Here is a 15,726-nt window from a genome sequence, read left to right as displayed (position 1 = left end):
GCTGAGGTGGGACTGTGACTCTCTGACTTCTAGGCCAAAGAACTCAATTCTCCCACCAGGCTGTAGAGGGGCAAGGGTAGAAGGGCTTGTGGTGGATTTGCAATCAAAGTGTCTGGGTTCCAACCCTAGCTCTGCTTCTTATTACTACCTACATGACCCCAGGCATCAGTGAGCTGTGCTAGGCCCCGGTGCCCACCTTCGGAAAATGAGTGGGGAGATCCCTTCTCGTTTGATGTCACTGGTTCTAAGATCTTACATCAGAGGCAGGACTTGATATTTGAACAATTAATTTAACCTCCCACTGCCTGACCCTGGTGAAGACAATGAAACCTTTACCTGAATGATAAATGGTGTAAGTTTCTTCTTATTGATTGCTCTTTCATCAATCGTGTCTGGAACTGAAAGGTTGATCATTTTACTGAAAAACAAAAAGATAACTGGAATCACCACTGCATTAATAGTTGGCAGGTATTCCCAAATAATATCAGTTGTTGCTTACATAGCCTGAAATATAAAATGTCACTTACTTGATTCAAACCAACATTTCTTTTTTTTTTTTTCAAACCAACATTTCTTTTTTTTTTTCAAACCAACATTTCTTAAATAGCCACGAAGTATGCCAGGCACTAGGGATGCCAACACAAAACCAAAAACCCATTCCTGCCTTTGAGGAGCTAACAAACTGCTGGGATTGATGACTCTAACCACATTGGTTGGAATCAACGTACTCTCCCTACTGGCCCTGGTAAGGCCACAATCAAATAAACTCATCAACAGATACATGGGAAATTTGGGGTGTGGTGGCTTTGTAAAACTAGGAGAATCATTCCCTGACCTGACCCCATTTCCAAGAGAAGATGCTTTCACCCTCCTCGGATTTTCCCAGAGCACCTTGTTGAAACTTCACCTTTGTCCCATCACATGCAGCTCCTCATCTTCCTGTCTCTAATAGAAATGCACACTTTTAGTAATTGTGGAATTTAACTGAATCTGCTTTTCCATACTTATTTTTCAAATTTTGTCAGATTTTGGTCAGTGTCTCTTGGTTTTACATCACATTCATTTCTGAAAACATACCTACCCCAGAGGAAGTTTTCCCTTGGTACTTTGCTATAGAATGAAATCTGTAGGGCAATCTTGGCAGTATTTTTATTATTAATGGCTTGGTTCAGTCATAAACAATAAATAGTCTTCCCAATATTTAAGTTATTCTTTCTTTTTTTTAAGAATATTTTGTAGGGGGTGGCTAGGTGGCACAGTGGATAAAGCACCGGCCCTGGATTCAGGAGTACCTGAGTTCAAATCCGGCCTCAGACATTTGACACTTACTAGCTGTGTGACCCTGGGCAAGTCACTTAACCCCCATTGCCCAGCCCCCAAAAAAAACAAAAAACAAAAGAATATTTTGTAGTTCTACTTATGTCTTGAATGCATATTGGTAGGAGGGCTTACAACTTAGCTGAAGCATTTAAATATTTTATTGGCATTTCCCTGGATGTTATTCCTATAAAGGAAGGTTACCAACTGTCGTGCAATGATTTTATATTGCATTATAGATATCAAGTTATTACTTATTTTGAATTCTTTGCTACCCCTCTGGGAGTCTCTACATAAACTATCATATCAGGTTCATTTTGTCTCCTCTTCACCAAGGTGTACGCCTTTAATTTCTCTCTTGGCATTATCACTAGCATTTCTAGACCTATGCCAAATAATAGTGGGGAGATGGGGCATCTTTGTTTCCATATTTACTGTAAAAGCTTTTCATATCTCTCCCTGAAAAAAATGCTAGCTTAGTTTTAAATAGAAACCTTTTATCTTACATTAAAGATAGAAAGATAAATATAAAATACCTTTACATTGTGCTATTTTAGAAATGGATCTTCTCTGTCGATGCTTTGTAGGATTTTTAGCACAAGTGTTTTGCTTTGTCACAAGTTATATTTGTTTTTCTGGCAGTTACTGATAAGATGATGTGGCTTGAGGTAGTATTTAGTACAAATAATTAGTGGATTGTTTTCCTAATGTAAAAGCCGTTATTGCATTCCTGGTTTAAAAAATATGTAACTTGGTCATGGTAAATGCTTTTGTGGGATGTTTCTGCAATCTTGTTGTTTGGACTTTATTTAAATTTTTTATTTCGATCTTCATTAGAGATATTGGTGGATAGTTCTCTTTGCTTTCTGTTACCCTTGTTGAGGCATTAGGACTATATTTGTCTCACAAGAGTATTTGGTGTTTTCTTTTTCCATTTTTCAAAATAATTCGTATAGCACAGGCAGCACTATTTGCTCTTTAAACATCTGATAGAAAATACCTGGAAATGTCTAATGCAGAGCTTTGTTTCCTTATGGCTCAGTGAGTCTCATTTTCTGGGATTGGGTAGTTCAAGATCTCTATTTCACGCTCTATTAAGTGGGAATTTTATATTTTTGTGTATACTGATTTGTTTTAAAATCTTGGTTGTACTAGCATATATCATTTCAGTAACTTTCTTTTTCTCCGACCTTTTGATCAGGAATGTCGATCTTTAGTCTTTTCAGAGAACCAACTTTTAATTTTTATCTTTCTTTAGTCTCTTTGTGTTCCGTCGGCTGATTTCTCCTCTAATTTTAGATTCTTTGGCGCTTAAACCAAGCTTCTAATTTTCGTACTGCATATTCCCTTCATTAATTCTCTTTTTCTCTCAGTGTACATCTTCAGAGAAGTCATTTTTCTCCCAAAGACTGCTTTCTCTACATCACAAAAATGTTGGCATGCTATCTCATCATTAGCTTTCTTTCACAGAGTGTGTTTCTCTGAACTAACTATTCTTTGACCCACTCATTATTTCCGATGTCATTATATCCTTTCTCTTTTCAGTGAGCACATCGTCCCAAGGATTAGTTTTGCCTATTACACTTCAGAGTTAGTCTATTTCCACACTCCCTTTTCTCCCTTTCTCATTTCTCTGCCTAATCCTATGATCCACAGTTTATATTTTAAAAATTATATGATCTATAATTTATTTACATTGCTCTTTTCTCTTTCCTTCATTTGCCTTTTTCTCCCCCACTTTTGACTTCTCAATTAGCATATAGTATGCAATCTTCTTTCTTACCTCTTCAGTAAGGTCTTTTTTGTTTGTTTGTTTGTTTGCAGGGAAGTTGGGGTTAAGTGATTTGCCCAGGGTCACACAGCTAGTAAGTGTTAAGTCTCTGAGGCCGGATTTGAACTCGGGTCCTCCTGACTCCAGAGCCAGTGCTCTATCCACTGTGCCACCTAGTTGCCCCCTAGTAATGTCTTTAAAAAATTTTTATTTTGGAGTTTCCTTTTTTTGGTGGGGCAACGAGGGTTAAGTGACTTGCCTAGGGTCACACAGCTAGTAAGTGTCAAGTGTCTGAAGCCACATTTGAACTCAGGTCCTCCTGAATCCAGGGCCGGTGCCTTATCCACTGTACCACTTAGCTGCCCCTGGGAGTTTCATTTTAACATTCAATTCTAAATATCCCTTCAAGAAATCATAACAAAAAATACAAAGGAAAGGGAGAAAAATCAATTTAGCAAAAACTACTGAATTCATCAATATAGGAAATGTTACAGCCTCCTCATGTTGAGTGTCTGTCCCGGATCTTTGCCTGGAGTAAACTCTGAAGGAAGAGGCCAAGTCCCCTTGAACAGAAATTTTGTGTCCTCTGCCCTGTGGGCTCTGTCTGTGCTGAGCCTCATGATGCCCATGTTCTCTTTTCCCTGCCATTCCCCTATCTCCCTCTCCTTCCTGTGGCTGGGCTAGCCAGGGAGGAAGCTTCAAGCTGAGTCACTACCTGACAGGCCGATCAGGAATAGATACAAAGCTGGAGCCTGATGCTTTTCAAGTTCTCTGATGTTACTTGATGAGGTTTTTACCCTGAGATGGTGGAAATCCTCTCATCTGATAGAATAGCCTCAGTTTTAGTCACTCTACAGACTGACTCCAGCAGAGGCCTTCACTTTGTCTCCTCTTGCTCTTCTTAACCCCTTACCATTTGTCTTCCAGTTTCATCATTTCACCAAAACCCTTCTCTTCAAAGTGCCTGATGATCTTAGTTGCCAAATCCAGTGGTCTTTTCTCAATCCTCTTTCTCCACGACTTCTCTGCAGCCTTTAACATTGTTGATCCCCCTCTCTCCTTCTTGATACACTCTTCTCTCTAGGTTTTCAGGATACACCCCCTTCCTGGTTCTCCTCCCCCCTCTCTGACCACTCCTTCTCAGTCTCCTTCGCTGGATCCTCCTCCACATCACACTCTAACCACCAGTGTCCATCAGGGCTCTGTCCTGGGCCCTCTGCTCTTCTCTATGTGATCTCATCAGCTCCCATGGATTTAATGGCCATTTCTATGCTGATCATTGTCAAATCAACCTTCACTTCCTCAGACTCTCTGCTGACCTCCAGTTTCTCATCTCCAACTGCCTCTCCAACATCTCACACTGGATCTTACGCTCAATATGTAAAAAACTGAATTCCTTCTCTTTTCTCCCAAGCCCTTCCCAGCCTCCCAACCTCCCAAGCTAGGTAACATTCTCAACTCTTTGCTCTAGTGACGCTGGCTTCCTCGCAGGTCCATGAACAAAACCCTCCATCTCTAGATTCTGGACATTTTCTTTCTCTGTCCTCCATCCATGCCTGGAATGGTCTCCCTCCTCATCTCCCCCTCCTGGTGTCCTTCCAACCCCAGATAAAATCCCACCTACTCCAGGAACACTTTTCTTGCCTCTTGTCATCATTTCCTATGTATCCTGCACATGGCTTGTTTGTACATGTTTATTTGCTTCTTGTCTCCCACCTTACACTAGGAGCTCCTTGAGGGCAGAGCCTGTCTTTTGCCTCTCTTTGTATCCCTGGTTCTTAGCACAGTGCCATCCCGTCAATCACACGGTCTCTAGATTTCAGACTTATTTACAAATTCTCCTGATATATTTCAGTATGCACTAAAAAATTGTTTTCATGAAACAATCTGGAAAATCTCTTTATGGAAATGAGATGAAAATCCAATTAAATGGCCATCTTACCAAAGCACGATTCCATCTCCGACGGCTTTGAAAAGGTCATCTGTGTTTGGGTTCATTGGGATAACATGCCTGCAGTCAGGATCATTCTCCAAGGCTTTGTTTATCCAGTTCACAAAAGCATATTTTTCTTCCTCTAAAATAAGTGAGGCAATAAGGAGTTAGTTGACTTGAGAGTTAACACAAGTAGATAGACTCATTCTACCTGGTGCCATCCTCCTTTGTATCCTCAGAAAGCCCAGGACTACACGTGGCTAGCTTAGATTTATTCATCCCAGGAATCGCACAAACCTCTCCAAGAGGATTCTGGGATGGGCCTCATGTAACTGATACTAAAGCAAAAATCACCATTTAAAGAGAAGTTTCCTATAGGGCTCTCTAGGGACATGGCTTATCCTCACCTCGATTTGGGGATTCAGTGGTTCAAGTTCTATAAGGTACCCCCCTCCAAAAAGAAAGAACGAGGTACCAGCCTTTATGGCTTGCAACAAAGAGATCCGTTCTCTTCCTGGTGGCCATGCCCATTTAACTGTAGTGCCAGTGAGCTGAGACCCATTACCTGAATATGAATGCTGGGTCCCTTCACTGGACAACTCCGATGTCCCACCCAGCGCACAGATGCCTTCTTTCCTGTTGATGGCCTTTCGGAAGGTTTTGGCGATGTCACTACTTTTGACCTCTTGGAAAATCTGTAAGTTCAGACATTTTATTAGCTAGCAAATCTTTTTGATGGGAATGCTTTAGACAGTCGAGAGTTTCGTGGCCTAGCTCTACAACTTCATCCCCAGGTCCCAATGATGGTTACGGAGAATCTGGTCTTTTCAAAATGCCACATTGACAGGGTTACTGTGAAAAGGGGGTGCTGGGCAAGATCAGGGCCACACTGGCCAAAAGCCATGCACCAGATGCCCTCAAAGCTGAAAGGCCCCAAAGCAGGTGACTGTGCCCAGTGGTAACCAAGAGGAAAAGGAACCCAGGCTTTCCTTTTTCTGAGTGCTCCCCCCCCCAAAAAAAAAGATAAGCAAGAAGCTCTAATGGTATAGACCCCAAAAGGTAAGAAACAGCTGTCCATAGCTGGGCAGCAGCATGCCGTTGTGAATAAAGATGCCTCAAATCATGGAGAGGTTTGGCAGGGAGTGTCTGCTCTGTGGTCAGTGTCCACTCCCTGCCCAGCCCCAAAGCCTCTCTGTCTCTTCTCTTTCTCTCTGTCTCTCATCATGACCAGAGAAATAGCAGATGGAAATACTGTCGGCTTGGCTCATTCTTAGCAAGCAGGTTCTAACAAAGACAAATTCCATACTCTGTATGTCATCGACAGAGTCAGTGCAAGCCAGGGACCTGGCTGAGTGGATGGTCTAAAGGAATGTCTCAATTCACTGACCCCTGGCAGGGCCTAGCCCCTAAACTGGCTCCCAGTGCATTCCCCATGCATGAGCTCACTGTGGCATCTGCACTGCTCTTGAGCAATATTAAGAAGGCCTACAAATGGGGTGCCTATCTCTAGAAACATCGGAGCAGCCCATTCAGGGCTAGACCAACCATGAAAACTTGCTGTTCTACTTGGTGAGCACGAGAGGAAAAACTTCCAGATGGTGGTGCTCAGTAACTACAAAATACATTTTCCTATCTTTCTTTACCCAAGAAGCTTTGGAGATAAGATCCTGGGGTCTCTGACCAAGGACTAGATATGATAAAGCAATTGGCCTCCCCTTACCATACAGGACAATTGGTGACTTTCCTCCTTACATTACAAAGACCCCAACTCCTCAGATGCTGTTTCTAGAAAACAGGTATTGTGGCCTTTGCCTTTTTGCCCTTCTGCCTCTTCGGGAAAACTGCCCGTGTTCCCTTTTCTGAAGGGATACTAGAGTATCCCTTCTAGAGTGCCAAGGTCGCGCAAGTAACAAATGCATCGTTTCCCCATTTCCTGCTTATGTGCAAGCACTCTGCAGCTGAGCTCATCTGAGAAATTCTAGGCTACTCCACACTAGTACAGGAGAACACTTGGGGAATAAGCAATCAGAAGAAACTGTCAGGACATGTGCAGCCAAGTGCTGTTCTAAGGCAGCATCAGCATTTGATTTTTCCAAGACTCACTCTTTGGAAGGGCTTGAATGAGCAATTTCCAGGCCCAGATGTATATTCAAGTGGAATGTGATCTAGTTGGCTTATTACCTACCATACAGGGGACATTTCCAATTAAAAAAATAAGAATAGGGGGCAGCTAGGTGGCTCAGTGGTTAAAGCACCGGCCCTGGATTCAGGAGGACCTGAGTTCATATCCGACCTCAGACACTTGACACTTACTAGCTGTGTGGTCCTGGGCAACTCACTTAACCCTCATTGACCCGCCAAAAAACAAAAACAAAAACAAAAACAAAATCAGACTAGGGACATAGGCCTGCTGCCAACAAAGGCCTCATCCTCCCAGTGTCTCTCTACCCAGTGAGTTGCACCTCTTCTAGGAAGCCTATCCTGAGCCATCTCTCCTGTTGGTTTTCTCTCAACTCCTGAGAGCTGACCACACCACAGAACATTTTATCATACACACTTTCCTTGTCTTCCCAATTGGCCCTTGGGCCTATGGTCAGATGGGCTCTGCCGCTATATTCCACACAATGCTATTCACATAAAGACTCATTGCTTGTTGGGTCCAATTATCCATCTGAACTAGGGACTCCAAAGGCCAAAAAGGAAGGGCTCTGATTAAGAGTCAGATAAAACTCCTCTTTCCAGCTTGCTTAGAGAACAGTAATATTTATTTTAAATATTTATTTTAGGGGTAGCTAGGTGGCACAGTAGATAAAGCACTGGCCCTGGATTCAGGAGCACCCAAGTTCAAATCCAACCTTAAACACTTGACACTTACTAGCTGTGTGACCCTGGACAAGTCACTTAACCCTCAGTACCCCCCCCCACACACAAATTATTTATTTTAATATTTCACTGATTGATGTTTTTCAAGTTAGGATTTTTTTCACTGGCTAGAATAGAACCCCATGTGTCCTTCTCCCAAACATTTAGGTGGCCTGCAGCATTTCAGCTAGGCCTGCCTCCTTCATTAGAGGAGGCAAAAAAGATTGGCCTCTCTGCCCGCTGAACAGCTTAGAACACTGGATTTGTAATCAGAGGACCAGAGTTCAAATCCTAGCTCTCCTATGTGAGCCAGGGCAAGTAGCTTCGTTCCTCTAGCTTCTTCCTCTGCCAAATGAGGAGGTTGAGCAAGATGCTCTTCAAGGCCTCTTCCAGCTAAGACCTGGGCTGGGCCTAGCTCATAAGACTTGGTTGTTGTCATTTAGTGGTGTCTGACTTGACCCCCATGGACCATACATGGCATGACAGTACTATCCATGGGGTTTTCTTGGCTAAGCTACTGGAGTGGTCTGCCATTTCCTTTTCCAGTAGATTAAGGAAAACATAGGTTAAGTGACTTGCCCAGGGTCACACAGCTAGTAAGTGTCTGAAACTGGTTTTAACTCAGGTCTTCCTGACTCTAGGTCAAGCACTTTATCCACCGAGCCATACCGCTGCCCGTTTCTCGATATTGACTTGGTAGTAATTCCCAAAAATCTGCTTCATGAGGCAACACAGTAACTAATTCCAGCTGTGCTGCTTGGGGGGCTTAGGGTGCCTGCTCTTGCGTTAGCCACAAAATAACAATCTTGCATTAGCCACAAGGTAACAATCTTGCTTAGCCCAGTGAAAACATACTGACTGTCCTACATCTAAAGTTGGAGAAACTCACTTCCATGCTTTCAGGTTAGTTACCTTCTATCAGAGCAGCAAAGTCCCAAAGCATGGGAATGACTACAATCCAAGGGCACTGTTTACCAGAAAAACACCCAATGCCAGGCGTAGAAAACAAACAGAAGATTGGTTTTGTGCTCGTGTTTCAGGAACCTGGAATTTTGCCATCAAGATCAATAATTCTTGTGAAATTAAGGGATGAGAGCGGTCCCAATCTAGAAGGCAACTGCGTATATGTTTTAGAAAAAATTGGCGCATCTTGAAACGCCAGGAAGTACGGTGTACGGTCCCTATGGAATGACTTTGGAATAAAGACTCCGTGATCTGCCATGCAGGTTTCAACAGATCCCCGCTGTTCAAGAATGGGGAAAAGTGTAGACGTGACATATTTCAAGTCCTTTGCAAAGATAACCTTCTTTATTAGAAATAACAAAGCCACGTATACCACTGGCAGGCTGCAAGTTTGTTTCCAGGTTCCCTTCCTCTGGGCTTTAGGTTAAAAAAAAAAAAGGCGTTAATGATGGGTTTATCACTGAAAATCCTTTGCTCCATTACATTCCAATCTTTTTCTCTAGTTTGTGCACAAATTGCTCGGAAAGATGAGACAGACAGCAGGTTAAAGGTGAGCTTGGTCTACCCAAGTTGTGAAATCAAAGGTGGCCTACTATGCACAGGAAAGACAAGGCCCCCTGCTTACTAAATCTTTGAAAACTGAGCTGGGGATGGAGGGGCCTGGCTCCCTGGCTTTTCCCTCTATGAAGTAGATGGGCTTGCAGCCATGAGCCTCTGTTTCACCTCTGTCTCTAACCAGCAGACTGCGCTGCACCCCCTTCTCCCCAGTCTCCTATCTCACTTTATGAAACAGAGGAGGTTTTCATACTTTTTAAGGTCATCCCCTCTCACTCACAGAAACACAATCAGCCAGACTCAGCCCTCTGACCCCAGAAGCAGTTCAGCTGAGGCCTGAGGCTCATTCCAAATCAATTCAGAAATGGGTGACCCTGAGGGGTCACTAAAAATTGCCAAATACCAGTTGTCTTCTCAGATCTGGAGTTTGTTCCCAAACTATCCCTTTCCCCTCCCTGTTTTCAGTGGCTAAATTGAGGAGACTGGAGCAGAAGATTTGGGGTCCCCTCCAACTCAAAATCTATTATTCTATTAATTACCATTTCCAACCCTGCTTCCCTAAGCCTACTGATTTCACTTTGCTCCTAAGGCCCATGCCTTCTTAACCTTGTTTGTATTGTGGGTCACTTGGCAGGCAGTCTGATGAAGCCCCTGGACCCCTTCTCTGAATCATGTTTTCCAAGACAAAATACATGGGATTACGAAAGAAATCAATTATGCTGAATATAATTATCAAAATATTTCTTTTTTTTAAAACAAGATCATGGGGGGGGGGGGGGCGGCTAGATGGCGCAGTGTTTAAAGCACCGGCCCTGGATTCAGGAGTACCTGAGTTCAAATCCGGCCTCAGACACTTGACACTTACTAGCTGTGTGACCGTGGGCAAGTCACTTAACCTCCATTGCCTAAAAAAAACCCCAAAAAACCCCAAAAAAAACACAAGATCATGAACCCCAAGTAAGGAAACCTAGAGCTGCAAGGGACCTCAGAGGTCCTCTAGTCACCCTTCTTTCTCCTCCCTCACTTTACAGATGAGGGAACCCTGAAGGGCTAAGTCCCCTGGCCAAGATTAGGCAGGTGTCAAAAGTGTCAAAGCCAGGATTTACACCCTGTCCAGATAGACCAAAGGTAGCAAAAGCACACTTCCCACTGTACCAAGATGCCTCTCCACAGATGCGCTAACCAAAAACGCTTAATTCATGGCACCATTGTTAAAATAAGATTCTAAGAGAGTTTGTAAACTCCTACATTTGGGAGTCTGAATTCCCTCCCTTCCCCCACCCACATGTCCTCTTATGCACCACTGAGCCAAACACCAACTTTGTTTTGTAACCTGGTTTATGATTAACATCCCTTAGGCAGCAATTCAAGTTCTCAATAAATTAACACTCTCATCAATGTGTGCATTACCAATTCATGATGTTAATGAACTAGAGGAATAATGGCCTCACTATTCCTCCAGAGGTAAAGTGCCACCTAGAGACAGTGGAGGGTCATGGGACCCACATCCATTGTCTCTCCTCTCCGGTTTGTCCCAAGCTAATGATTCCATTTACTGTGCTCCCTGTTTCAAAGATTTTTTTTGACTACCAGGGAAATAAGGCACTGGATGTGAGGGACAGCATCCCTGGGCTATAGCCAGCTGTATGACCTTGAGCAAGTCATTTATTTTCCAACTCTCTGTTATCAAAGGTCTCTTCTAGGACAAATATTTTAAGATGTAAATCTGAAAATTTCTCATCAGTTGAAAAACCACATGGGAAAAGCCATGGTCAAAAATCACATGCCTCTGCCTACCCCTTATTATTTCTCAAAGGCTTTTGTCCACACCTCCTCATTTAAAGGTAGAAAGAGGTCCATTTTGCAAGAGATGGTTCAAGAATTCCCTGTCACTTGAAGACATTTTCATTATTTTCTCATTAACAAAATGAGCATACCATGAAAATCTTCCTGCTAGAGACGTGTTCTTTTTGCTAGATAAACTTGGGGGTTGGAATGTTTTCTCATTAAAGAACAAAATGCAGTTCTAGCTGGGCAGTGTTCAGAATAGCATTCATTTCCTAATTAAACGTGCAGTTATGAGGGGGATGCGATGTGGGCATCAGACATGCAAGCAAGCACTCCAAACTGTAGCTTGAGTCCAACTTACTCATTGGCACAGAATTCAAAACCAAGGGCTTTGAAAAGAACTGGAGATGAAAATGGTGGCAAATTCAGTATTTCAGTAGAAAATGGCAAGAAATAAACGATCCTAATTAGAACACATGTTGGTATTCCATCAGGAAGGGCAAAGATACTGAGACTGGAATTCCATTCATACCCCCCACCCCCCACCCCCTCCTCCCCAAATTCACCCTGGGACAATGCTCTTTTTACGTTTCCTGATGTGCTGGACGCTGGCAGGGTGCTGAGGCCTAGTGAAGGTGAAATACAAAACTGGGGATGGAGGAAGGCCCAAATTCAGTGGGAAGGGGGAGGGGGAACACTGTTGTCAAACAAAATCTGTAAAGTTTAAAGACCTTAGTGAATAATTAATGACACAACAATACAGGGATTTTTCTCACCTTCTCCTCCCAAGAATAGTTTTGTGAGCAGAAAGCTCCTTTTTGGCAGGGCCCATGTCTGCTCTTGACACTTTGATGTATCCATGATTTCATGGGTGTGGGCATTCTCTCTACCTCTACAGAACCTAACCCATCCACACCTTCTCATCCTGAATTACTCTTGCCTGTGTCATAGGGTAAGTCTCTTGAATTGAGTCCACCCAAAAACATTGAAGGCCACACCTTCTGCTTCATGGGCACTGGTGCAACTCTCGATCTGTCTATCCCATGATCTCTACATCCACCTCCTTCTCTAGTCACATGTCTGTTAGCCCACTTCTTGTACCCAAGTTATTGTGGGGTAATGTAATATGTGTGCTATTTGTGTACTCCTGAGATGTTTGTTTTCCATATCTTAGAATCATATGATAGCATAGGGAGAACAGACAAATACTTATGTTAAAGAGATTGGCTTTCACAGTAGTTTGAGATTAGAGAAGACATTATGCAACTCAGCCTAATCTTCCCCTCCTCTTCTGCCCTGGGCCCAAATTCATTACCCATTGTGAGTGACTGTCAAAAGGGGCAGCTAGGTGATACAGTGGATAAAGGACTGGCCTTGGATTCTGGAGGACCTGAGTTCAAATCCAGCCTCAGATACTTGACACTTACTAGCTGTGTGACTTTGGGCAAGTCACTTAACCCTCATCGCCCAACAAAACAAAACAAAATAATGTACTGATTTCGTGGTAAAATGGGCTGCCCTCCAGGTGCATGCCACAATCAGAGCAATGTGAAGTTTGCATCTACCACCCCCAAGCTGCATGGTTAGGCTGATCTCTTTCACATGAATATGGCTTCCATTGAGGTGGCTGTGCCAGGGCCTGGCATAATGAGTACAATGTCATCTGCCAATGGGAGCTCCTCATCCACACTGTGGGTACTCATAGGATACACCAAGCAGCAGCTTCAATGAGCATATCCTGGTTTTAGCACGGCTGTGATGGTGGCATCTGGTGCAGAACCTTTTCTAGCTTTAGGACACGCATGGGAAACACCTGTTGGGGGCAATGCTGAATTTCATTTTGTGGAGTAAAATGTTTTTGGGTAATCAGCAAACAGACACAGCAGGAAGTTGGAGGCTTCTTAATCACTTGTGTGACTCTGGAGAGGTGGATCAGCTGTAGAAAAGGGTCAGCAAAAGACAGCCTGTCTCCTCCCTACGTTTCTCACCAGCAGATGCATCCTTCATGGCTTTCCCGGTGATGGCAAAGGAGCTATGTGGGCTGATTGTTGCTGAGGGTTGGGGAGGGAGAAGGAAAATGACTGTGTACTTTTATATTCTTTTGGAATCTTTCCCATTTGAAGGTTGTCTTATCCTGAACGCCTTAAAAGTTGTGTTGTTTCCAGAACAGATTCCTTTTGTATGTGATGGTCGTCTTCCACGTCACTGCCATTTGTTTCCTTGGGTTCTGGGGTGCAGAGTCCATTGTGGTGGGCTCTCTCTTGTCATTAATGCAAACAGAGCACGAGAGAAGCAGCCTCAGTGGATCTTCGCCATTTCATGTACTTTGCTGTCCTGACCTATCAGTGTCATGCTCACTAGGGGATCTGCCTCCTCTGAGTCTTCTGCCAAGCTCTGAAGGTCTTTGTGAGGAGGGTTTGGAGGATCCCATCACACTCTTTAGAGAATTCCTGTGCTACTTTATCTTCTGCAATACCTACCGACGTGCAATGAAATGCAATTATGTTCATGAACTTGTGTTGGCTCATGACCATGATGAGTGCAAGGCAAAGTGACTGAGCACTAAATGCACCATGAATTTTCTTTGTTTGGTGACACCAGATCATGTATTTGCTTCTGCAGGGAAAAACCTTTGAACAGTTGTCCTATTTCAAAGCAACCCCGCTTTATCTTCTCATTTCATTTTTAGCAAGTGAGTCTACTTGGATATAAGTTGGGATCCCCTAGTTAAAGATCAACTCGTGGGTCATGAGCAGAGATTCAGAGTATGGGAGAGTTCAAAGAACATTAGAGACATCATCTAAGGACCAAGCACCCTTGGGTCCTTTTCTTCCATTCTTCCAGTGTCCCTGGGGAAGTGCCCAGAGGTTAGGGTCTACCGTTCTGAGTTTTGTGGGACACTGGGTAGCCTCTCCATGTCTAGCTAGGCTGGTCAGACAGTGGCCACAATCTATTGGCAAGTCTGAATCCAAACCTTTCCAATATGGAAGGAGCTGCCAGAGTCTTTTCAAACCCAGGGTCTACTCTTGAACACTTAATTCACACTCCTCCACTGACACTTTTGAATGGCTGCTCCACACATATGACTTAAAGGCTCTTGAGAGAGAGCTGTCTTACATGTAACTAGTGATATAAATAGAAATTCTGGGCTCCCGCATTTCCTAAAGGCACCTTTTGCCCTTTGCAGAACATACCATAAAGAGGAAAGGGGCCTATAGGGCAGTCCACTGCAAAGCAAGCCCATGTAGGCCATGCCCAAAAACTTCAAACCCCCAACCCAGCAGCCATCTTAGATAAATCAATCAAGAAAAAGCAGCAGCCTTTAAGCTCTCCGAGACAAGAATCATCTGTACCTAGAAAATGGTCAGGGGCAGCTAGGTGGTGCTGTGGATAGAGCACCGGCCCTGGATTTAGGAGGACCTGAGTTCAAATCCGGACTCAGACACTTGACACTTACTAGCTGTGTGGCCCTGGGCAAGTCACTTAGCCCCAATTGCCTCACCAAAAAAAAAAAAAAATGATCAGTAAGTCTGCTTTTTATCTAGTCATATAGAAATTAAATGGCAGCTGATAAAACCCTATGGGAAGACTCCCCAAAGAAGGGTCAGACTCCCCAGAATCACCCAAGGCCTAATGGCTGAGCTAACAGTTGGGGGAAATAAAGAAAACAGTGGACTTGGGCCTGGTAATGACTGAGGGCACTTACAAGGTCACTTTAACTAGTCTTGATTTACTTAGACATGCATTTATGAAATGCTCATTGTGTCCAAAATGCCAGGACACTTAGGAGTTGGCTGCAGAGAGGGGGACAGAAAAGGGTGGAGGAGAAGTTTAATAAATATTAGAACTGTAGGGGAGGGGCAGCTGGAAGGGGCAGCTAGGTGGCACAGTGGATAGAGCACTGGCCCTGGATTCAGGAGGACCTGAGTTCAAATCTAGCCTCAGACACTTGACACTTACTAGCTATGTGACCCTGAGTAAGTCAGTTAACCCCAATTGCCTCAAAAGAAAAAAAAAACTGTAAGGGAAATGGTGCTGGTGAGCCGGACTTACTGGTAGGGTCCAGGGGAAAAATACAAAGATGGTATGTGCACAAGGACTTAGATCTCTAATGGAATGCAGAAGTTAAACTAGCTAGCTTTCAGAGCCTACATGAGTCAACATGGATGGTACAGCTTAGGGATGCTCCATTGGCCCCAGCATGCTAACAAAGCACTCACTTCCACTGGGCTGGCTCTACCCTTCAGCATTTTGAAGCAGACCATTTGCAGATGGCCTGGACCTGAAGAGAGGGGGCGTCTGGTGCAGGCCACCCAGTCACTATCAAAGTTGGTAAAGACTTCATGAAAAGTAGGGAGCAGCTAGGTGGCAGTGGATAAAGCACCGGCTCTGGATTCAGGAGGACCTGAGTTCAAATTTGACCTCAGATACTTGACACTTACCAGCTGTGACCCTGGGCAAGTCACTTAACCCTCATTGTCCTGAAAAAACAACAAAACAAACAAGCAAAAAACAAAAAACAAACAAAAAGCAATAA

At 43.7% G+C, this 15,726-nt stretch overlaps 1 protein-coding gene across 2 annotated transcripts in view; it reads right to left on the bottom strand.

Annotated features, from left to right (window-relative positions):
- Nucleotides 1-15,726, bottom strand: part of PLS3 (plastin 3) — a 116,074-nt gene that overhangs the window by 13,934 nt on the left and 86,414 nt on the right. For both annotated transcript variants that reach the window (XM_043974260.1, XM_043974261.1), the window contains exons 5-7: nt 5,587-5,716; nt 5,031-5,163; nt 337-418 (exon numbers count right to left, since the gene is read on the bottom strand). In XM_043974260.1, coding sequence (XP_043830195.1) covers nt 337-418; nt 5,031-5,163; nt 5,587-5,716 — 345 coding nt within the window. The remainder of the gene's footprint in view (nt 1-336; nt 419-5,030; nt 5,164-5,586; nt 5,717-15,726) is intronic.

The sequence above is a fragment of the Dromiciops gliroides genome, chromosome X, assembly GCF_019393635.1.
Source record: "Dromiciops gliroides isolate mDroGli1 chromosome X, mDroGli1.pri, whole genome shotgun sequence".
In the NCBI taxonomy this organism is placed as follows: domain Eukaryota; kingdom Metazoa; phylum Chordata; class Mammalia; order Microbiotheria; family Microbiotheriidae; genus Dromiciops; species Dromiciops gliroides.
The sequence above is the reverse complement of the archived record's forward strand: the minus strand, read 5'-3'. Positions and strand labels throughout refer to the sequence as shown.